At 33.1% G+C, this 23,863-nt stretch overlaps 1 protein-coding gene across 1 annotated transcript; it reads left to right on the top strand.

Moving 5' to 3' along the window:
* The first annotated feature begins 39 nt into the window (after positions 1 to 39).
* On the top strand, positions 40 to 10,818 carry LOC111058149 (protein YIPF6). The gene is made up of 7 exons (XM_022345648.2): positions 40 to 314; positions 1,402 to 1,521; positions 4,143 to 4,221; positions 5,880 to 5,922; positions 7,107 to 7,232; positions 8,871 to 9,028; positions 10,670 to 10,818. Exons 1-7 carry the CDS (start codon positions 282 to 284, stop codon positions 10,786 to 10,788), a joined length of 678 nt encoding a protein of 225 aa, XP_022201340.1. The 5' UTR covers positions 40 to 281; the 3' UTR covers positions 10,789 to 10,818.
* Positions 10,819 to 23,863: the final 13,045 nt, after the last annotated feature.

A 23,863-nucleotide genomic window follows, 5' to 3' on the forward strand; every position in this document is an offset into this window, starting at 1 on the left:
GATTTTTGCAGTAGCCGTGGTGGCAACACTGGTCACTTGTAATCAAAACGTAATCAGCTGATTAGCATTAGCTACTGAGTAAAATTGAGGTTAGTTTTGTTTTTGTGTACACAATAGGCCTATTGTACTGATATTACAATAATAATGCTGTGGCAAAAAACGTCAATGCAATAATAATGTGATAAAGATATTCCAACCATAATATTAATTTCTTGAAAGTGTTTGATAATTTTTTCTGAATTATTTTATTAGCCGTCAAGTTTCTAACATTTGAAATCAATATGACTAACCAGGAGGAAGTTGCTAAACTAGATGTGAGTATTTATTGATAAACACCTTTATTCAAAAATCAATAGAGTTTGACGCTTGAAAAAAATTCAAGAATGTAATACTTGTATTTTAATTTTTTTGAGAATACAAGCCACATATATAGGTAACTTGATGAAATGAACTACGGTTTAATTCATAAACTACTTTTAGCAGTTCTGAGAACATTTTATTTTATGCACTTAGGCCCAATTCATACTGAGGTTGCATAATGCAGTGATGTGGAACTTTTTTCAGTTGTATTTAAACATATAAACCAATGCTAACAGAAGATACTTGGTGCCACGTCTCTTCTTTTAGAATTGAATATTCTTTTGTAGGAGTTGCTTGGGATTAAAAAAGGACATGGACCCATATACCACTTTACCATGAATTGTGCCTTTCCGAGGCAGGGCGGTGAATCACTATCGCCGAGTTGGTACTAATGACAACGAACGCGAGAGTGTGGATGCCTACTATGCTTACCGCTCGGCTCACGATTTACGGTGATTGGACATTTGGCGAGAGTGGCGAGACATTAAACAACAGCCTCCTCCAATAATAATGAATAAGCCATGCCTATAATAGTAAGACCCACGTTATAATGGCAGTGAAGAAAGATAGAAGAACTGCGTTGTCAATTCTCTGTCACTGTTTTCCATAGAGTATAACTAATATTGGTATATCTGATGTAATATTAGGAACAATGACATAGTGGTGAACATGGTAATAATATAGGCCAGTTTGTTGAATTTGATACCAAGTCAGGAATTTAATACCCTACTTGAGTGGTCGTGGATAAAATGTAAAATAGTGTATACAACAGTTCTATATGGTCTTTAAAGCATTCGTGAGATGTTTAAGACACGCTTTCGTTTGCGACGCTCACTTACTTGTGTCTCTACATCTAACTCGTGCTTTAAAGACCCCTTTTACAAAACTGTTATATAAACTACTATTGAAATAGTATCTCTTAATGCTTATTTTTATTGTAAAATTTATTAGTTCTCTATTATTAATTACTGAGTCTTTCTACTGACAATAAAATGCTAAATCATCAAATTCTTTTTAATGTCAATAATTTCAATTTTTCAGCTCTACGATGGTTTTGATGGATCTGTAGAGGGAGACATGAATGTTCCCGGTAGTAATAGAAAGCAAACACTTGGAGAACCAGACTTCAACACACTAGATGAACCAATAAGTGACACCATTGTAAGAATCGACATATTACTTTCCCTATTTAATGTTAATGTCTATCTAATTTTAATGTTTCTTGATGTTTAGCGGCAACGTGACAAAGTGTCATCACTTCAACTTGTCACCTCCTTTGATGCTGACAAACTGTCACTTTTTAAAACTGTTTTTGTGGTGATGGGTTGGCTGACAACCTGTCACCATACGGATTCCCGCACTCATGCAACTTTTAGACTAGGTTTTCAAACAATAGCTGTAAGTAAAGGTACAACCCCAAGGCACAACTTGGGGCTCATCTTCCTCAACTCTGAGGTGCTCTAGTCTGGGCCTGGTGTATGCTGCTGCTGAGTACTGTGCATCTTCCTGGATCAACAGTTGTCACACTCACCTTGTAGATGTGCAACTGAATGATTCAATGCGAATAATTACAGGAGCCTTACACCTCTTCGCAGAGCACAAGCTCTCCTTAGGCTCTATGAAAGGATTTCGTCCAATCATCTACTTCCAATCCATCAGGACATTCCGGATTTATATAGAAGGGAGCTGAAGTCCAGAAGGCCAGCAGTCAGGATGACAGAGCAATTGAGAGCACAAGCAAAAGAGAGCACAAGCTCTCCTTAGGCTCTATGAAAGGATTTCGTCCAATCATCTACTTCCAATCCATCAGGACATTCCGGATTTATATAGAAGGGAGCTGAAGTCCAGAAGGCCAGCGGTCAGGATGGCAGAGCAATTGAGAGATGAGAGGTTCTCTCTGAACAGAAGATGGAGAGAGGAGGTGCCCCCTGGAATACCGGAGAGCTATTTCTCATGCACTAGGTCTCCTGGTTTTGAGCTCCCCCGGCGCATCTGGGTGACACTCAACAGAATTCAAACCCAGCATGGGAGATGCAATGCGTCATTTTTCAAATGGGGACTTGGAGACTCCCCAGTATGTGACTGTGGGGCGATGGAGCAGACAGTGCACCACATTATATTTGAGTGTGAGAGACGTGCCTACCTGGGCGAGGCTAACGACTTCACTTTAGCCAGTCCCCAGGCAATACAGTATATTTCATCCCTCGACGTGCACTTATAAAAGTGTGAAATTTTAAAAATTTGGCAAAAAAAGCCATGCGCTAAATAAATAATAATAAGGTGATATCACATTCAACTAACTTAACTAGCTCTGTTGATATATACCGGACCGCCGAGGCTGCGCCTAAAAATTCATGTATATGACGATATTGCGCCTCCCATGACAAATCTGGTTGCAACGATCCTTCCTGTTACTCTCACACTTGTAAATGTGCATTCAGTTAATACAGAAGAAACACAGAAATAGCTTTGAAATGACAAATAAAGTAATATGAATATTAAATCTTGACGTAGATTAGACTAATTTTAAGTGTATGATCACATTGAATGTGCAAGTGCACGTCAGATCATGCTTGAGCCAAAAAAAAAAAAATCTGAAAAAAGTCACGTTGTGACTTGTCTGTAGCTGTTCACACTGAACGCAACCAGCAAATGCACGCGTTCAGTGTGAGTGTTCCTGTTCCTCTTTCCAGATTTTGCTTCTTCTCACTTGCACATATAAGCATCCAATTTGATCATACTCTAACAAGCAATCTATCATCTGGTGTCTAGCAGCTGACTGCCGAGGCGCGCAGTTTCAGGGTTGAGATTAGCAACCCCTAATTAGCTTTTTAGGCTGGGGCGCACTTTCAGTGTACTCTCCAATATAGCGCCAAGATAGGACGCTTGTGTTCAATTCCTCACCAACTGTGTTTTTGAACTTCTTTCCAAGATCTTTATTCAAGTTGAGAATAATTGCTTCAAAAGAATGGAAGTCTGTTTTAAAGATACCTTCCTTCTCCCATTAAATACAAATTGTATTGAAAGTATATACATAAATGGACAAAATCATTTTTGTCCTCAAATTTATTATTTGTATAATCATAGAACAATAGCGTAAGTAGATATCCCAGGGCGTTTATTATGATGATTACTGTGATTATATGGCGTTTACTGATGATTATTGTCGAATTTTAATATACTGTTGGGGTGAGAGTGTATGAACGGCACAATATGAGAGACTACCAGTGTCACACAGCTTCACGGAAAATAATTACATGAACTATCGGCTTGAGATAACAGTAAAAGTTGCAACATAAACGCCCTATACCAAGGGATATCTCCTTATGCTATTGTTTCTCTTTATAATATAGTGAAAAGTTTCTGTTGAGTGTGAATTTTTAACAATGAATTTCAACAATCAATAACAACCAGATTCCCATTCATTTTATTTTGAATTGTTGGCTATGAATAGTACTCCAAAATGCTTATGTGGTATAGGAAAAAAGTGAATAAATAATTTTTTTTTAGTTCAAGATTTTTGCAGTGGATTTTGTATTATATTATTCATTCTAAACAACTCTTTCAAGATTATTTACATCATATTTTTTCCCACTAGACAAGCAATTAGAAGCTGCTAATAAAGATGCGACTCAATACAGACAATCAATTCTTGTTTGTATTGCTGATAGAATCGGTGTTTAACTTATATTAATGCAACACCACACCTGTATCTCATATTTGAATAATCACATTTCTAAGTGTTTGCTCTAAATTAATATAAATGCATTCAATATTTTCAGAGCAGAGACTTGAGAGCGGTTGGTATCAAATTCAAACACGTACTTTTCCCCAGAGAAAAAACATCTCTTCTAAAAGAATGTAAGTATGATTGGTAAGATTAGATAGCTTTTGGCTCAAGATTATTAAGATGGACTTTATTCTGAACTTAACAGCTTGGAAAATAGAATTAGCATGAGTAACAATCCATCTGAAGCAATTTATGTGAGCGTTTAAGCAAAATGCATTGTTGAATGTGTGTGTAACCGCCCTTGATGAGGGTTGAAGATCCCTAACTACTTTGAAGGAGTCATGGGAACTTGAGTAACAACGAATATCGGCTACGTAATTCATTTCTAATTTATTAAGTAATCCATTTTGAAGCAAAAACAATACACTGACCATTTAAACAAAGTTTGATTCTAAAGAAACTATACGACCAATAAGATTATGCTAACTATAAATTTTACTACAACAAGATAATCTCTCGGTCGGGTGAAAAGGTTTTATAATGAGCTAGAAATTTTGACACTCACCCACAGATATCACTCCCACTGATAATCCCAAAACACAGGACACTCACGTATCTCATGATGCCGGAAAACTAACTTAACTTTTTGCAATATGATTTTTGATCCGCTCGGTATCTTGGTTGTTCAAGAACTGGAAGTTTTCCGTCCGGAAAACTTGCCCCTCTCCACCTGAGTGTGCCAGAAGGCCTAACTGCTGCTAGTGGAAGAGTCGGTTCTCACGAGATTCGGCAAGCGGGTACTTGCCAGGTCTGCAGTATTCCTCTGTGAAAATATCTACAGGCTACCAAACATCAAGGCTATCCGCCATGTCCTTGCCTCGTGGAGCCGCCTCATCCGTGACAACTAGCAAATATCCCTGAATTTGCTGGTTCTCAGAGTCGTTTAGACATAAGTTAGCAGAATCTTATTGTCGCTGCAAAAATACTACTTTCTCACTAAATTATATATTTTCTCACTAAAGTCCAACTACGGAAATTATTATTCTAATATCAGAGTCTTTTCTCCTGAAAAATCTTAAATCTAAAACACATAAAAAAATCCCAACCATTAATATAAGTAATCAAATTCTATCCATGTCACATGTTTATGAAATTTCCAGTTTATATTTTTAGTAGCTATGATACTCATATGTCACTAAGGACCGGTTTCCGAGCTCGGGATTTGGCCAAGTTCTAGACTTTAAACTGCTGGAGTAAGAAAATTGGTTTTCCGAAACGGGGCGTAGTCGCAGTCATTGTCAAAGTCATGTTTGAATTAAATTTCAAAAAACTAGGAAGTTAAACACAAAATAAAATGAAGAGAAAGTAGTGTAAAGTTTCAGCTATTTTGAATTATTTAGAAATATTTAATTTTGTCAAGGAAAAACGTTTCCAATTATTGAAATGAAAAAATAAAAACTGCGACTACTGTTATAAAAACTGCGACTACGCCCCGTTTTGGAAAGCTAAATTTCTGACTCCAGCTGTTTAAAGTCTAGAACTTAGCTAAATCCCGAGCTCGGAAACCGGCCCATAATGTTTTTATTAAATACATCCACACTGAACACATTGAGAAATTCAATGTTAAGCTTAATAGTGGTATTATATTTTATAGAACTTTTGTCATCACTCACATTATGGAGTTTTCCGTTATGATTATTTTTTTATCTACAATAGAACCGGATTGTAATGATGTAATGCAACACATGGATTTTCAACATGCACATTAATCAATTATTCTATTTTTCAGGGGACTTATGGGGGCCTCTATTGCTGTGCACCTTTATGGCAATGTAATTATCACTAAGTACTACCTGTATAATTTGTAAGAATCGTTCTCTATATTTTCAAGTAACTATATAATATTGTATATTTCCTACCTGGAGAAGAAAGATCATTGGTGAGGAAATTTGAATAGAATCTCTTCTATTCTTGAGCATGCTCAAACAACTTTCATAATCTATTTTTCAAGGCAACTAATAGTAATTACAATTATATATTATCTTTAATACAATTCGTATTACGGTAAAGTAAATTAAAAACTTTTCGTTTTAAATAAATGCTTTTTATTTGATAGTTTTTCATGGTTATATTTTTTATAATTTCCACTGAAAATAAATATGATACGGTTAACCATCCAATCTTCAGATCTTTTATGTCATTAATATTCTCTTATCACGATAATAAAGTTGTAAAAATGTTTTCTCAACAAATCTAAATACAGAGTGGCTGTGAATCGGGTGATTCTAAAATAACTGTTGAAAATCTAAGAAGTTGTTAACAAAACTTTTATTTGTATCACCGTAATCTACTTAGAATAACATTATTATTTCATTCACAATATTGTTCCTTTCTTCATTTCTTGAAAATTACTTCGGCAAGGTGACGTCCTTCTCCCGCCTGCTGGCATTTGGTAATAAGCCTTCACAGCGAATGCACGGTGTGGATTGCTCCAAGTCTCCATTGCTACTGAAATACGTTGAACTGAATATCCGTCGTTGACCTTCAACATTAGATTCTTACACCGACACCCCCTCCTTCAATTCTTTACACACACTAGCATTCCACCAGTACACTTCATTCGCTCTGACTCAGCTGATTCATTCTCAGCATCTCAACGAATGCCAGGCGAGAGAAGGACCTTGCCGACGTAATTTTCAAGAAATGAACAATATTGTAAATGGAATAATAATGTTTTTCTATGATGATTACGGTGATACGAATAAAATTTTTGTTAACAACTTCATTGATTTTTAACAGTTATTTGACGTTATTTTAACTATTCACTGCCGGACTCTGTATTATTGCAGCTAAACCTTCACTGGAAGAAATATATATTTCGCATTGTAACTTATTGTTATCAAGACCGGTTGTAAGATTGTTTCTATGGATAGCGATGATAAATATAGTATTACAAATCTAATACTGTATTTTAAGAACTGCTAGAATGAAATAATGGTTTGTAATGTTTATTTAGGGTACTACAAGGATCGGATTCTTCAAGCTCTAATGATGGCGGACCCGAGTTTGCCGAAGTTTTTGTCATAGTTTGGATAGGAGCTTTGATAGTCACTGTCAATTCCAAACTTCTTGGCGGAAATATGTGAGTCAAATGCTATCTCTACTAAATATTTTAGTTTTAATTAGAAAATTGAACATGTAGAAGATAAAACTTGATAAGTAGGCTACCTTAATACATCCTTCTTCATCCTTTACTCACACTTGAGGGATCGATGGCGTCATTATACAAAAACACTACTTATCACATGATTATGATCAAGATGGCAGTGTGTATGATTCAAAGCCAGGTTTTAAACAATAAAACACCCTATAAAGGTAGGCGCACACTGATCGTCATCGGACGGACGGCACGGATCGGACAATTAGATTTGATGCATTGTTTTCAATTGGAGTGCGCATACCTATACGATGTGGATAGGTATGCGCACTCCAATTGAAAATAATGCATCAAATATAATCGTTCGATCCGTCCAATGCGTGCCGTCCGTCCGATGACGATCTGTGTGCGCCTACCTTTAATATGCAAAATCTGAGTCAAGTGGTCGTCTAGAAACTCTCGAACACTGTAGTGTAGGCCCTGACCTTCAAGCATTTGGTCATCACTACAATATAGTGTATTGCAGACTTGAGCCTTGATAACTTCTTCAGTTTATAAAATAATTCAAGCACATCAACATTTTCTCCATTATTATTTATTTCAAAATATTCAGATTTAGTGGGGGTACGGAAAATGTATTTGGACAAAAACAGATGCGGAGATGATAGAGTGGTTGAATGGAAAAGAATAGAGTATGTTAGCGTGGTATGTGGAAAAGGCAGCTTCTGTTAGAAATCAGTTAATAAGGGAGTTCAATTATTAAAAAATGTAGTCATGGAGCAAGTAGTATTATTTATCCATCTGTATTTATTTTTCGGTTTCAAGTAGGTTATGATTTTTTGACAAGGTTAATAGAATTATTTTTATTTTGTTTATTCATTTAATTGCATGTGTGTAAATTTTTGCATTACTTTGATATTTGTAGAAGATATAAATGAAATGTATGTATGAAACTATAATAATATGATACCGACTCCTGGCAGACAACCTTTCGGGTTATGTCAAAACTTTTGTCTTGTGTTACATTTCTCATATTGCAATCATTTTCTTTTGCTTACATATATAATTTGTCGAGTTTTAAGACTAATGTTTTACTAACTAAATAAAGGCATTTTCAATTAAATTCAGATTTGTTGAGGACGGCCGATGATTTCCTGATAAGGACTGAATAATGACTATCCTCATAAGGTATCTAACTTTATACATGGTCTCATTGAATCTTGATCCTCAACTTGATTTTCATTCAGTTAACCCATACTTCATGTAAGAACATTATTATACCTGTCTGTCTGTCTGTAGTTTTCTGCTCGTAAGCAGGTCCTTCTATATGGCAGCAGCCCTCCACTCTCTTCTATTCTCTGCCAGTCGCTTCGTTGCATAGTAGCTCATCCCCTCCTTGATGAAGTCCAACATTTTGTATCTTCTTCTCCCTCTTCCTCTTCTTCCCTGAATGGTCCCCTCCATGGCATCCACCAACAAGCATTGCCGTCTCATCCAATGTCCCTAGTAGTATAAATATAACTAGTAGTATAATTAAACAAGTTATGTATCCTGCTTGTTGAATTTGGTGTCTGACCCATGTCGAAACCTAGCACTTGATAATAATCAATCAATCTATTACAGATCACTGTTTCAAAGCGTATGCGTACTGGGATACTGTCTTCTACCGACTGCATTGGCTCTAATTGTATGCAGAATAATAATGATGGCTGCATCAGAACATTTGTCACTAATTTTAAGAGTCATTGTCTCGATGGTCGGCTTTGCTTGGGCTACATACGGTGAGCTTATTTCATCTTATCACATTTTTATATATCTTATTCGTACCGTCGCATTTAAACTATCCACTAAAGTGCTGAAACCATTATTGTAATTCCATAGCCTACCTATGGCTATCAAGGTTTCGTATGTAAATGTGAGAATGTTGCTGGTTGCATGAATAATGGATCACATTGTGCCCTATAAAACTGGATTCATATACAACAGTGAAAGTGAAAATATAATTCCCATAAGTTCTAATGGTATTATTCATACACATTCGGCCGGGCTGAGTGGAAATAGTTCAATTAGAACTCTTGGGAATTATATTTTCACTGTCACTGTTTTGTGCGAATCCAGCTTAATACACATCGGGCGAAGAATTATAGTGACATCATAGCCAAATCGTGTAGTTCTCTTGGCCATTACGCCCATCTCCTATTAAAAACAAATTTGCAATGGTGCTTGAAACCCCATAATTTTAATTCTTGTATTTGTTTTCAGGAAGGAACCATCTGTTCTGACTGCCTAACAGTTGTTGAGTCATGTGAAATTAATTATGTACATCTGTAAATGAGTCTAATATTAACTGTCAGAAAAAATAATTGACGTGTTTTCAAATTCTAGATGTTTTCTACAGGAGAGTATGTGTTTTAGTAATTCTAGTGTGCAGTTATGCACAAAACATTGTCTCTCATGTGAATCAATAAACTTGGAAAACACCTATCATACTAATAACTTTACTAGTAGTTTGTGAACAGTAGACCTCACGCAGTATTCTCATCCACAAGTACCTGATTGAAACTATAGACCTTATGGAAATACAGCAATAGACTGGCTTCTCCACACATCTGTGTAATCACTTGTCAGCTGATTTATGATGAATAATTCTATAGTCTGATTTTTACTCTAATATTGGCCTATGAAGGAGGCTCCTTTTTCCTTTTATATTATCCTTGAAATGCAAAATTTCAAAAACCTTGTATATTGTTTACCTTGTATGTAATTGTATACGTCGACGCGCAATTAAAAAAGGAACATACCTGTCAAATTTCATGAAAATCTATTACGGCGTTTCGCCGTAAATGCGCAACATATAAGTATTTAAACATTAAGAGAAATGCCAAACCGTCGAGTTGAATCTTAGACCTCACTTCGCTCGGTCAATAATCAATGACAATCTCAGGCTCATACTTCTTATAATAGTGGGCCTTTCATTTCAGAATTTTTACATATTGTATGATACTTATAGATAAAAAACTTTAATAATAATATTATTGTTTAACTTTATTGTAGTCTGATATTATAATATCATGTATGTATAATTATAATATCATATATATGTATAATATTAAAGACTTTATTGTAACTTTATGCGTAGAAGCACAGTGTCTACTGTCTAGACTACAACAAAGTTGAACAATATTATTATTATTATTGTAGTTTTTTTTATCTATCAGTAGCATTCGATATATCCCAGAAATAAAGTGCCCACTATAATAAGAATTATGAGCCTGAGTTTGTCATTGATTATAAAGTTATTATTAGTATGATAGGTGTTTTTTAAGTTTATTGCTTCACATGAGAGACAATTTTTGTGCAACAAAGTTATTACAAAGTGCTTCTTCATCATCAATTCCAATAACTATTTCTTTTGTTTTCAGCGTCCGTATTATTCCTGGGTGATAGTCAACCTCCAGGAAGAAAGGCGCTGGCTGTTTATCCAATTTTCTTGTTCTATTTTGTCATTTCTTGGTTGGTATTGTCTCATAGTGTTGAATAAATTATTTATATTTATGTGATCTGTAAATAAGTTTTCTGTTGCATTAATATTATTGCACACACCTTTATCTATAGTCTGTTCAAGAACTAACAATAACATAAAGTTTGTGATTTAGTTCGTATAAAAGTGATGGCTCTTATCCGCTGGTCTCGTAAATACCAGTTAAAAATGTTTTAACGTATATCAATGTACCAATGTATTATAGGTTTCAATGTATTCTAGGTTCCTTGAAGTACACTGTAATTTTTCATTACAGTTTAGTCTGTGACAAATATATTACGTCGGTTAAGTTCTAACAACACGTATCTACAAAAACGCGTTTTTTCAGAAGAGCAAAATAACTTTTTAAATATTAAAAATATGCAAAAACTAAAAAATACGTAAAACTGAAAAATTTACTTTTGAGTAATTTTCAACTATCCATATTTATCTATCTATTTCCAATTTTAAATATTTTATATGTATTTTTTTGAGATACGTGTAGTTAACCAAAAGTTTCTGTTAAGATACGTATTGTTGGGGAAGGATTAAAATGAAAAGAGCATTATTATGAAATCATGATCATGATTTAATCATGGTTGATATAATAACATGAAGTTTTGAGAATATAATATGAATGAATAACTTTTAATTTACCGAATTATAACTTAGTTTCAATATAGAAGGTACTGTATATCTTAAGATATTTTAAATCAGACTTTAACACTATCACAGAACAGTGTTCCTTGAAAGTAACTAATTCCACTATACCAGTAATTAATAGTTATTTTTCTATACTCTAACTACATTACCAATATTGGTATGAACAATACTATACTTAATATTGGTATATACTATACTAATGCTTCATATTCTTACATCATACCATAGGACTTATTTTATCTGTGATCATACTTATTTTTGAACTAGCTATAGGACTGAATTGTATTTTCTTATAATTCAAGAATATTAATAATGGTAGCCATTACATTAAAAAATTAATTTACAATAAAAAATGCTTGTCTCTTCACACTAAAATTAGACATTATAATACAGTAATAAAGCCATCAATGCTATATGCCAGTGAGACCCTAAATCTCAACAGGAAAGCTGATCTAGAAAAATTGAAGAAAGAAGAAAGGAAAATAATTAAAAAAATTCTAGGTTCGAGATTAACTGAGAATGGTTATAGTGTCACCTGGTCATATGGGACATATATATGATTCATATATTTATCTCATATTGATCAGGATTTTAGAGTTTTATTTTACGAAAAGTTTAATGAACGGTGTTTCTGCCTTTGAACAGTTTTGTCATCGACAGAAAGATTGTTTATTTCACTTGTTATCAAAATTATTGTAGTTTCTCTTTTGTTTTTCATAACAAACGTGTTCGGCTTGTGCGACTGATAAAAATATGTATTTGAAATGGCTTCATGTTTGGCATTGACTGAGTTATATATTAATACCCAAAATTTTTACTAGTCGGTGTGTGAGCTCGTTCGTTAGGACTGTGAGTAAAGTCCGGCTGTTCTGGTGAAGGGGATAGATTTTGTTCTTGTTTTATAATACAGTTTTCCTGTCACAGTTCGGGCAGTTTAAAGAGAATTGTATTATTGAATAGGAAGGGATCTGAACCCACTTCATTAGATCAGTTTTTTATTTATTTTTTATTAATAATTAACGTCGCGAATAACCAGTGGATGCCAAATTGGGGGCCATTATCATAAAGGTAGGTGACTATTGAGTCATTGTTTTAATTTTTCCATAACCACAACAAATTTAATCTTCACTAGCAGCCAAGCGAGTAGCCCTAGAAATATTCATCTATTTATTGTTATTTCATAATTTCTAATTATAATTCTAATTTTGTACTAATAATTTATTGTTTTGTTCTAATTATCAAACCAGTTCGATCATTTCTTGTTTTCCATTTTCCCACCCTTACATACTTGGTGAAGGAAGATCTTGTTTACATATTTGGTGGAGGTTTATTCCTGCCGTCCATATCTTGTTTACATAATTGGTGGAGGCTCAAGGGTTATTAAATCCAGCTTTTAAAATTTGGACTTTTCCGGTTACCTCATTGAAGATTCAATTTTTGTGGTTTCATTTTTCATTATTAAATAATTATATGTTTTTATTTCAGTGAAATTATGGGTGAAGTAGTTGAGTTTAAACCTTACGGGGCTCTAGAAACAGTTAGTAGGATGAATTTCGAGGATTTATTGAATTTGTGGAACAATAATTGATTACTAATAATGGATTTTAACGGATGGAGAATGATGATTATAATTGAACAGATTAATTTTGAGATTCACGATATTGGAAGATTTACGATTATTATTGATTTTGAGATTTTGAATTGCAAAAGCTATGACAATTGAAGATTTTGTACGATTGCAAGATTTATTATCAATTCTTATTAAAAAGAATTAGATATTTATGATGAGATGAGAAATTAAGATATGATTGAATAGGATAAATTTATTATTACTGAAGAGATATTTGAGATATGGAGAATTTATGATTATTGAAACCAGATTAATTGGAAATTTATTATTTATTATTGAATAGAATTGGATTGGAACAGATTAACAATGGAAAAACTTAGACCGTTACTATTACCGAAATTTTTTGATGGAAAAGATGAAGAATTTGACATTGATGATTTTTTCAACTATTTTGAAAAGGTTGCCTTAGCGAACGGTTGGGATGAAAAAGATAATTTATTATACTTGCGGTTTTGTTTGAAAGGAAGTGCTGAGAAATATTTTGACGTTATTGAGAATGATTTGACTCGACAGGACAAATTTGAATATATGCCAGTGAAAGAAAAATTGGTTAATTTCTATCGATCTCCTCTCAAATTGTGGAAACTAGAAAAGGAATTAGATACTTGTAGCATGGAATTTGAAGAAGATGGTAGAGATTTTGTAGCACGAGTCTTATCCCTATGTAAAAAAGTAGATTCGAATATGCATGAATCTCGGATTATCAGGATAATTTTAAGAGGTTTGTCTTCAAATATATTTGAAAGAATTATAATGTTATCAAATAGTACTATTGTAGAATTGTATAAAAATATTGAGAAATATGAATTATCATGTCAGTATTTGAATGAGTGGAAATTTGGACAGGTGCAAGTAATTAATGATATTATGGAACCAGAATTTGAAGAACTATTGGAAATCGGAAATGAGTTTGAAAATGAAAATTGTTTAGAAAATGCTATTATCTGTGATGATTTTGATTCTTGTAATTATTATGTTTCAAATGAAGTGGATGTATATTGTCATGTTAGTAACTTCGAGATTGAAAATGGGTTGGATGAAGTTCTTATTTGTAATGATTGTGATTTGAATGAGGAAGATATAATTTACAAAGAGGATAAAGATATGGGAATGATTAAGGAAGAATTATTGGATTTATCGGAAAGTGATTTGGTTTTCTCTTTTACGATTGATAACAGGCCGTTTGAACATTTTGTGAACTCTGGTATGCGTAATGATTGTGAATCTAGAGGAGTCAAGATGCATCAGAATGTTAGTCTCGTGAATAATAGGACTAATAGAAAAAGAAGACGTAAGAAATGTAAAGTTTGTGGTAAACATAATCATTTTACGCGGAATTGTTTTTACAACGTTAATTATGCTTATCGGGTTTATAAAAGGATGCATAGAATTTGTGAAAAAGAAGGCTATGATATTAGAGTGTGTTCTTTTGATGGCAGAAATAAGTTTTCGGAAAATGCTAGACGTAAGAAAGCATATTTTACTGATAGGACACAGGAGTTTAGTACTAGGCATATTGATGAAAATGTTTTAGACGGCGGTCCATCAAATATTGATAATTCAAGGAATGAATTAGGAGGTTGTATAGTCACTGAATCAGGTTCTACTTTGGAAGGTGTTAGGCACAATGGGATATATGTTAGAAGAAACTATTCTAATACTGATGATAAGAAATATTCAATCTCCCATAAACACGGGATTGATCTTGTAGATATTAAAATTAATTATAGCCAGAAATGTGGATCAGCAAATAATGGTGTTGAACGAAATATTACTGACTCATGCTACTTGGAGCTGAAAAGTATTACTGACGATAATGAACATTTTGTTAACAAGATGAATGAATCAATAATCATCGATAAACAAGAACCAGGCCAGGGAAATAGTATATTGAACCGATTACAGAAAAAATGTGAATCAGCGATTTGTGTGAACAGTGAAGGTGAAAATACAGAGTCAGATTTGAATTATTGTAATTATCCGAAAGATATGAAGAATAATAAAATTGAAACTGATGGAATTGTTATTAATGAGAGTTCGGTAGAGAAATATGATGACATAATTTTGAATAGTTTGGAAAGCGTGTCCCAGTTAAGCGTTAATAGCGATGAAATATTTATTGAAACAATAATTCTGGAGAGGTTTGAAAAACGAACTCAGACTCAGCAGACTCAGCGAAAGTATTACATGAGACAATATTGCTAGTAGAACGAGGCCTTTTAACTGATTTGCAGTTGTCATTCAATGAAGAACGCTGAACTGTTTGGGACTAATACATCATTCGATGTCAGATAAATTGAAAATAATCATTGTCCGATATGAAGAATGATTAATATTATGTTATGTGGAAATATTATGAGCTAAAAAAAATAATGATTAGAGTAGAATAAGATAATTAGAATAGAATTTTTATTAGATTTTGATATTTTTACTAATAATGAACTTTTCAATTTTGGGATTTTATTATTTTTTTTTCACTGAGCTTGTAGGTAGTGATAATTTCAATCGTTTATGTCCAATAAAATTTTTCGATTAGGGCAGTAGTTTTCGAGTTAGGTATTTTCAATAATTTTCAAAAATTTTCTTTTTGGGGTTTTGTGATTTTTTTTCTTCATATAAAGTTTTGTTTTAGTATTTTGAAACATATTCTGGAAATTCAATGTAATTCACCGAACGAATCTGTTGTGAAGGAAGTTTTTCAAACGACGATTTTGATAGCGTTCGATATTGATTGACTCCTACTAAATTTTTGCTCTACTGGCTGCCAAGAGGCGAAATTATCGAAAAATTCAGAAATCTCCAATTCATGGAAAACAATATTGTGATTTTTCGATTTTTTTTTCGGGAATCTTATTTTTTAGGATGAGTACATTCAACTTTGTTCTGTGAAAAATTTTGTTTAGAGCAAAGGGTTTTGAGGTTTTTCATTTTATAGTTTTTGTTGGTGACCTTGTATTGTAGCAAAAAAAATTTTTTTTAATTTAAAGATGAATTTTAGGTCATTCGCTTGCATTTCTAAAATGGGATAGGATATGTGAAGTAGATATTTTTGAGATATTTGAGGGTTCGTGAGTTATTTCAATAGGTAGTAAATTTTCGGCTACAGTCAGACACGGATTTTGAATTTCGCGCGTTTCTGCTGAATGGTTATCTACTGATTTTGAATTTCGCGCGTTTTTGCTAAATGGTTATCTGCTATTTTTCTATGGTTTATGTTGGGATTTCATTTTGGTTTCATGATATTTGATGGATAGTTGTATTCTACATATATTGGATTTTGGTTTTCAGTTATGATGAGTCCGATGAGTTCTTTTTTTTTACGATTTATGATGATTACAAGGTATGCGGCGTATCTTGATTGTTAGTCTAGAAATTTCAGACAAATTCGGAAAAAGTCGATTTTCGAAAAAAATTTTATTGCAGTTTCATATTTTCTTAGCATAGATTTTAGCATTGCGATAATTATAATTTTGTTTAGGGCAAAGGGTTCTGAGATATTTCACTTTAGAATTTTGGCCCTTTGGATTTTATATTTCATTATATTAAGGTTATGAATAAGTTTTATTGAAATATTTTCAAGGGTTATTAAAGGTAGATATTTTGTTGATAGATTTCATGAATTAAATATTTGAATTTGTTGTCATAAGGTGTTGATAATTAAGGTTTAATGGTGATAGTCATTTTTTTAAGTCGTATTTTTTTTGAAGTCATGCGCTATATTAAAGTCCCTAAGAGAATTTTTGTAAATATTATTCGTAATTATTTATCATTTCATCATTGTTTATCAGAGTTGATTATAATATTTATGGATTTATCATCCAGTGGTTGAATAATAGGATTATATTTTATTTATTTGATCTGTTTTCGATGGGGTCTTATGATTCAAACCTATAATTATAAGTCCTCGTAAAATTTTATTAAAATATTATTACTGATTATTGTTGCTGGAGGTGAAGTCCATATTTTTCAATGGTAATATAGACCAAACTTATTGTCCATGGGTTATAATAAACGGTTATAGGGGAAGTTTTTAGCTATGGATAGCAGAGTTTCAGTTTTATACGTTTATATCTTTGAATTGAATTTCGTTTTATAATTTTTTCTCAGTATAAACTAATGATTACTATATTCTTGATTATATTTCATGATAATATTTGAGTTTCATTGTGTCATGGTTCTAATATTAATGGTTTTGAGTAGAAAAATTTTTCTTTTGGCACAATAGGTTGAGTTCAGGGCTTATTATTATGGTTGAGTTTTTATTTTCAGAAGTGATTTTTGGTAATCATTGTAGAACCATGTTTTATGATATAGAATCAGTTATTATAGAAGAGGGTTTATTATTCCATGGTTACATATTTATAATTTTAGGGTACAGTTACCTATGAAAATTGGTATTTGGCTGGGTTTTACATTTAATTTCACAGTTGCATTATTGATTTTGTATTGATTTTACAGTTATGACTAACCATGTTATATTTCATAGTCATTATAATTATATCTCAGTTATTTCAAATTATGGTTATTCCAGGAAAATGAGCAGGAAATATGGTTGATGGATAGTTTACCATTTTATGATAACCAAATGGTCATGTTTCATTCACATAATTACATATTCTGATTACATGTTACATTTTTGTAATATAACATTATCACTGATATAACTTTCTTTTTTTTCTCGATAAATCATGGTACGTTTTAATATATGGTGCCACGAAAAAGTACAGTAATGTAATTCATTGTTTTGTTATTTTATTTTTGCGTTTGTACTGATGTGACCTACGTTAAGAAAGTGCAATTGTCACGTTTAGTTGTTTAGTTGTCAATCTTGTTATTCATATCCAGGGCAAGGTCGTTCATTTGAGTGACAAACGTTGTTATTGATACTTTTAAACGTTCACTAATAGAAATTCATAATGAAGCTGTTATAAGACAATTATATTTTTGATGGATGAATATTTTATTCACTTTTATTTTGACTTGAATTTCTTTCTCAATAAAATATAACTAGAGTATAAGTTTCTTATATTCTGATGATTTATTGTATGATTGTGATTTTGTTTTCATATGACTCATATTGTTCTGATTTCAGAATTGTTCCAGTATATATATAGGCCTATGCACTTCTAATAAATTGTATCATTTCTAGGTTTCTGATTAATAATATATGCTAACCAGCCAGTCCAGTTGTTAATTGTAATATTCACGTCGAGTTTATTAATATTATTGTAAACGTTTCTCTTGATTTTTTTTTATTACGATTCATTTGCGGTTGCTTCAAGTAGAGTTTTTTTGTTTGTAAGAGGTTCTGTTACGCATAAACATGTCAATTATGGTACATTTTGCGTCATTTCTCATTCTCACGACTTTCACGGCGCAACTGGAGGCAGTCAGGGTCTTCGCGGGAGTTTTCTACAAGGAGCTACGTCACGCTGTAGCGTATGAATCATCGGTTCCACTAACATACGAGGTAGATTTCCCGGCAGCTCAGCTCGACATCTTGCAGGCGGAAAGGGTGTTCTGGCCTAACTGTCAACAAGAGGATTGCAGTTTAGCGGATGCGGTAGAAGTTTTGTATAATTCTACAAACGGAATTCTTCGCAACAGTCATGCTGCTTTCAACTCTTCAATTCGTTTGGGAACTCAAGCTTCACGAAAGACCAGAGCGATCGATGTTGTCGGCGATTTTCTTCATTTTTGTTGCGCAGTCGCGACGGATGGGGAACTTCATAAGCTGGAATTCAACGAAAAACATGTAGCTGATCACCTCAACGCATTCCAAGGGTTGGTTGCAGACGACCACAAAGATTTAATTCGGATTTCTCGCAACTTGAGGCAGTTTGCTGGAAATTTTTCTCAGCAATTTCACGATGCGTATAGCAAATTAACAGACAGTATGAGATTATTCGTACAACAGAATGTATCGGAGGAGAAAACACTGTTCACAAACCAGTTATTAATTTACATTTTTCACCTCTACTCACATGTAAATATTTTATCACGGCAGGAATTCATAAATACTGCGAAGGAACGCTGTGATAAAAAGCTTTTACCCTTTTCGCTGGTACACCCCAATTTATTACGTTCAGATCTCTTCAGATTGGAGAAAGGATATAAGTCGAAAGGACACCAGTTAGCTATACCTCTATCGGATTTGCAGCGATATTTTGATCTTCCACTTACGACTTGCGTGGTGAAGGAGAACTCCATGGTGCTTAGCTTAAAAGTACCGTTGGTCAGCATCGGCGGACAGTTTCAATTGCACAAGTATGTGAGGACACCTATGTATTTCGACGGCCAGATTTGTCAGCTTCAGCAGCAGGATTTCGTTTTGGCGCGGAGACAGGAGGACGGTGAGATTCAGGTCATCTCGGGAGATCATCTCTCTTCTTGTCGGGCACAGGACGATTTCTTATGCTATCTTCCGCGGCTGGTGCATGGAGGACATATGTCATCAAGATGTATGCATCACTTGTTTGCGGCGACAGAGCTGAAGGACATCCAACAATATTGCAGTTTAAGCTGTCGTCCAGCTAAGCAGGAGTTGGAGATCGTCGAATTTTCGCCTTCGGAGTATATCGTCGCGAATATACAGGCCAACACTACAGTCACTTGCGAGGGAGGTTCGTTTCATCATCTTCAACCTATTCCGGGAGCAATGTATGTGGTTTTACCCTGTCATTGCGAGATTTCGGTCGGCGGGAGAATAATGGTGAGAAAGACTTTTCCGTGTGACGCAAATGTTGATAAACAACCTCAGGTTCTCCATTACTTACCTTTGCATTGGGTTAAGTTTAATTCGTTGAAAATTGATGTTTTGCAACCGCATTTCAATCCTAATTTTGTTAATTTTAGCGAAATTTTAAAAACTGATATAGATATAAAGGTTCCGGAATTTACAGTTCAAGACGTAATATCGTCAGATATATTTCACAAAGTAGATCTTCCAAATTCTTGGGGAGATGTTGTAAATTCCTCTAGTTTTGTTTTTTATATATTATTTGGCTGGTTAGGGTTTTTAACTTTATTCTGTGCATATTTAGGCATCAAGTTGTATGTGTGTAAATTATCTGCTGTAACGGTAGCACAACCCAAGATACATATAATCGATAGTTAGGAGTTATATAGTTACTTTTTGATGGATTAACTGTTTTATTGTTTTTTTTTCTTGACTATATAGTTATGAGTCATAATGTACTTATAAAGTTTTTTTTTTCCTTCTTCGATTTTTATTGCAGCTTTTGAAGTAGTTCAATGTTGATTCACAAATAAATATTGTCAATTGAGATTTTCTTTTCATAATAAGTTGAATATTCATGTATATTAATGTGTATAATATTGAAAGTTAGTTTCATATATAATCAATGTTATTGTGCAGCATAGTTTCGTTTTGAATTTGATTTGAATGTTTGTAATTTAGTTTGAGTAACCTACCTTTCTATGTAAAAGTTTGATTTCAATGTATAGTAGCATTATCAAGTCAATCAGGCACACGTTGTTTCCCGAGTATATTATTTTGTTTATCATTTTTTTTTTTTTTTGTTCCCCTCTTGACTACAGACTCAGGGACGAGTCTTTCAGCGGGATGGGTGATGTGTCACCTGGTCATATGGGACATATATATGATTCATATATTTATCTCATATTGATCAGGATTTTAGAGTTTTATTTTACGAAAAGTTTAATGAACGGTGTTTCTGCCTTTGAACAGTTTTGTCATCGACAGAAAGATTGTTTATTTCACTTGTTATCAAAATTATTGTAGTTTCTCTTTTGTTTTTCATAACAAACGTGCTCGGCTTGTGCGACTGATAAAAATATGTATTTGAAATGGCTTCATGTTTGGCATTGACTGAGTTATATATTAATACCCAAAATTTTTACTAGTCGGTGTGTGAGCTCGTTCGTTAGGACTGTGAGTAAAGTCCGGCTGTTCTGGTGAAGGGGATAGATTTTGTTCTTGTTTTATAATACAGTTTTCCTGTCACAGTTCGGGCAGTTTAAAGAGAATTGTATTATTGAATAGGAAGGGATCTGAACCCACTTCATTAGATCAGTTTTTATTTATTTTTATTAATAATTAACGTCGCGATTAACCAGTGGATGCCAAATTGGGGGCCATTATCATAAAGGTAGGTGACTACTGAGTCATTGTTTTAATTTTTCCATAACCACAACAAATTTAATCTTCACTAGCAGCCAAGCGAGTAGCCCTAAAATATTCATCTATTTATTGTTATTTCATAATTTCTAATTATAATTCTAATTTTGTACTAATAATTTATTGTTTTGTTTTAATTATCAAACCAGTACGATCATTTTCTGTTTTCATTTTCCACCCTTACATACTTGGTGAAGGAAGATCTTGTTTACATATTTGGTGGAGGTTTATTCCTGCCGTCCATATCTTGTTTACAATAGATTACAGAAAAATAGCACAGTTGAGCAACATTCAAATATTGTAACAGACATGAGAAAAAGACGTCTAAAATTCTATGGTCATATCATGAGGGTCCCTGACCATAGAATCACAAAAAAATAGTAAAATATGTAGCTTCGCTTGCCTATGGAGGAGAATGGATTAGGAATGTTAAGAAAGATCTAGTTTTGGCAGGAATTACTGATGATGAAATTAAAAATAGAAATATTTTCAAAACAAAAGTGAACAAATGGGAAATTATTCCAGAGATAAAAGCACCAAGAGTTGGCACAAGATGGAGTGAAGAAAGAAAAGCTGCATTTTCTCCGAGAATGAAAAGCTGGTGGGCGAACAAGAAAACCGACAAGTCTAATAAAAATCGATGATCATGATTTTACTCAGCGTCTTCCACTTCGGGAGCTCTACGACTAATAATAATAATAATGGTAGCCACCAAACACTTGAAAGAGTCAATTATTTGATTATAATACTGTATTATTACATATTAAACAGTACAAAGACGTATGAACAACTATGAAAAACTATAATATAGGAACTGTACCTTAAATTATGATCATATTAAAGAATTGAATCTGGAAATATTTCAATACGGTACTAACACATCACATCTAATATGTTCACAATCAGACTTGTCTTTTATCACGAAATAGTTCCTCTTAAGTGTTATTAATTCAATTGCATTCCTACATTATGATCATAAAAATTAACTAAATATTATGCTAGAATATTTTATACTAACTTATTGTAGGACTGAATTGTATTATTTGTTATTGTTATTTCAGAATAATAATGATAGCAGCCACACACTTATGAGTTAACACGTTGAATAATATTATATAATAAATGCATGAAGCATCCAAGAGGTTGTAACACAGAAAAATTGAAAAAATGGTATAGCCTACTTAATATTATAACTACATCATAGAATTATATCTGAAAATATTTGAATACTAATACATCACAGCTCAAGAAGCTTAATATTTTATTACAAGCAGTAAACTAGAAATTATACTTAATTAAATTTATGAAAATGTCAATATTTAATGAAATTTATGGTATCAAAAACTTGAAAGAAAAATTGAAAAGCATCATGATTATTGAGTTCTGGTCATGAGATCTAAATGATTTATGATTTCCCGTGCTGCTAGTGAATATTTCACTCTGAACTATTTTACACCACACAGCACACATGAATTTTAATATTAGTTTAAATGTAAACTACTCCTCACATGTGGAGCACTTTTGGAATTTACTCCATTTCCAACACTTTACAACACTCCAGTGTTGAAAATGGAGTGAAATCCAAAAGCACTGGAGTGTTGTAAAGTGTTGAAAATTGAGTAAAATTCCAAAAGCGCTCCACATGTGAGCAGTATTTTATAATATATTTTAAACTAATATTCAAATTTATGACTGCAGTGGCATGTAAAATAGTTCAGAGTGGAATAAAAATTACTATTTGACCAATCAATCAAGTTTAAAAATTACATCTGATAGGGCAAAGAATCGTAATAGTATATTTCGCACCTAGGGCCGAAAATGAGACTTTTCCGGCTCGAAATCGGTTTTCAAGTCCGAGGCCGTAGGCCGAGAAAAGATTGAGAGCCGGAAAAACATTTTTGCCCATGGTGAGAACGTTATTTTTCGCCACACAGAAAAATAAAACAATATAAATATGAGAATAATTGTTTATTAGGCACTTCCAAAAGCAAAACAGCAAGGTCATAGCTCTAGCAAATCAGAGGTAATCTGAATATCAGGAAATGGTCCAAGTTTTTTATTTTTTATTCTGATTTGTCTAAATAACCTAAAAGATTATGTTCAATTATGTAAGAGGTTGAGTTTATACTTTTTATTCTTCCAAATGACAATAAGATTATTATTATAATATATGTTTTGATTCTTGAATAATAAACACAAATAATGAAAAGTTTTTTGATCAGCTGTTTTAGCACACTTGAAATTTGGCCAATCTGAATGTCAACGTCAACAATGCTTGTTAGGAAGTTTAGGTTAGAAGTTCTATCCTACTCTAAAAATCGAATTTGAATAGTTTATAATATAATATCTTATCTGTATTTTATTCATCCAAATAAAATGATAGTATCTCATTGCAGAATACTTATTCAATTCTAGAAGCATAAACTGATTCCGTTTCATAAACCATTTTGTAAACACGTTCACATCAAATCAGAATCAGCTGACTTCAAGGTTATTTTACAGCCCTAGGGCCGTAAAACTTTTACCGGCCTGGTCAGAAAACAATAATTTTCGGCCTCCATATGACGCACGAAAACCAGCTCATTACATCCAAGTGGGGCGAAAAAGCTATGATAGTCCTCAGGAATTACTAGTTTTAAATC

Source organism: Nilaparvata lugens, chromosome 5, assembly GCF_014356525.2.
Source record: "Nilaparvata lugens isolate BPH chromosome 5, ASM1435652v1, whole genome shotgun sequence".
NCBI classification, from domain to species: Eukaryota; Metazoa; Arthropoda; class Insecta; order Hemiptera; family Delphacidae; genus Nilaparvata; species Nilaparvata lugens.

Excerpts from the sequence above, each read along its gene's own strand:
- LOC111058149 (XM_022345648.2), top strand. The coding sequence starts at position 282 with ATGACTAACCAGGAGGAAGTTGCTAAACTAGAT. Across the intron at positions 1,522-4,142 it reads AACCAATAAGTGACACCATT|AGCAGAGACTTGAGAGCGGT; the intron begins GTAAGAATCGAC and ends CAATATTTTCAG. Across the intron at positions 5,923-7,106 it reads CTGTGCACCTTTATGGCAAT|GGTACTACAAGGATCGGATT; the intron begins GTAATTATCACT and ends ATGTTTATTTAG.